Below are 1,486 nucleotides of genomic sequence, written 5' to 3' on the forward strand. Positions count from 1 at the left end.
TATACAGTCCAGAAAAATGAAAGAATCCGTTTAATTTATGAATATATATCAGTATATGTTCATTCTACACACCTACAACTAAAATAAAAGTTAATCCATGTAAACTAATTAAAATATCCTTCAGAAATAAATTAGAGTAACTCGAAAGAAAAATGATCAATAGTGGAAACAAGAACGGATAAATCATTTACCTTCTTTTTCGTGATAAAATTAAAATGATCCCACACGGGAGAAAAGTTCCCTCTTCCTTGGTTGATCCATGGTATTGGATGACAAGCCAAAAACTAATGCAAAGCAAAGAACACAAACTATTTCCATCCAACAAAACCCACAAGCGTGTCGATACATTTTCTCCCTTATAAATACAATTTGGCATGTTCACAACCAAACGATACAGTAGCTGTATCGGTCACGTGGGTTTCCTTAAAGAGATACGCGCACAGACACGGGGCTTCGCCTTGTTTGCTCGGTGCATGCACCGAGGTTTCAGTGTCGTCAGACCCATCACTATTGACAGGTCTTTTTTTTTAACCCCACTTCAAAAAAGAATTGGAATCGGGAATCGATAGGAACGGGAATCGAAATGAAGAATCGGAACCATAATAGCTCATATTCAAACGATGCCCAGCCCTACAACTGACAATCCCTCCTTTCAAAAGAGGCCTCCCTTGAAAGGTTTTCTGGGCCTGTCCGACTGGGAGGAGACTCAGGGAAGACCCTGGGAACACCTTGGAGTCCTCCCAGAAGAGATGGAAGAGGTGCTGTTTAAAGAGATGTCTGGACCTCCCTGCTTTAAACTACTGTCCCCACGACCTAACTTCAGAACAAGCAGAACATGGATGGACAAAACAAACACAGCTCTTCTAAAAGTGGAGCTATTAACAGCAGAGGTTTGCTGCCTACCCTCTGGGTCCATCAGGGATGGCATTGACCTGGCGACACACGTTTATCACGGTGGTCCCCGGCTCCAACAGCAACTCGTGGAAAGAGGCCTCCTTGAAGAGTTCCTGAAGCTCCTCATCACTCATTTCTTCCAAGGCATCCACGCTGCTGTGATACAGCACTTTGGTACACCTGCAACGACAAACGTTCCTACAGTCACACCTGGGAAAACAACAAGCGTGTATTTTCCTTTATCAGAAAGACTATCAGTAGGCACAGGATGAACATTTATTACAAGATCTTATCAAATATTGCTGAAGACTTCATAAACTACAATTGATACACTTTACATGTCAAAAATACAGGCAATTTTTTTAAATTTAGAGTATTCTGTGGCATCCCACAAAGTTTGGTTTTGGAGCCCAAGTTTTCTTCTGCTTTTAATAATTTTTTTAAATGACAGAGTATCAAATGCCCCTTTTCCATTAGTACCGGTACGGACCGGTACAGCACGGCTCTACTCTACTCGGTACGGTACAGGTTGTGTTTCCATTATGCTTTCAGTACCGGTTCCAGTGGGCGGGGTTCAAATTGACGTCACCAC

General features: G+C 42.1%; 1 protein-coding gene across 1 annotated transcript in view; it reads right to left on the reverse strand.

Moving 5' to 3' along the window:
• The window catches only part of yars2 (tyrosyl-tRNA synthetase 2, mitochondrial), a 42,570-nt gene that overhangs the window by 19,676 nt on the left and 21,408 nt on the right, over positions 1-1,486 (reverse strand). The window contains exon 4 of the mRNA XM_037683032.1: positions 904-1,074. Coding sequence (XP_037538960.1) covers positions 904-1,074 — 171 coding nt within the window. The remainder of the gene's footprint in view (positions 1-903; positions 1,075-1,486) is intronic.

Source organism: Nematolebias whitei, chromosome 10, assembly GCF_014905685.2.
Source record: "Nematolebias whitei isolate Nwh7 chromosome 10, NemWhi1, whole genome shotgun sequence".
NCBI lineage: Eukaryota > Metazoa > Chordata > Actinopteri > Cyprinodontiformes > Rivulidae > Nematolebias > Nematolebias whitei.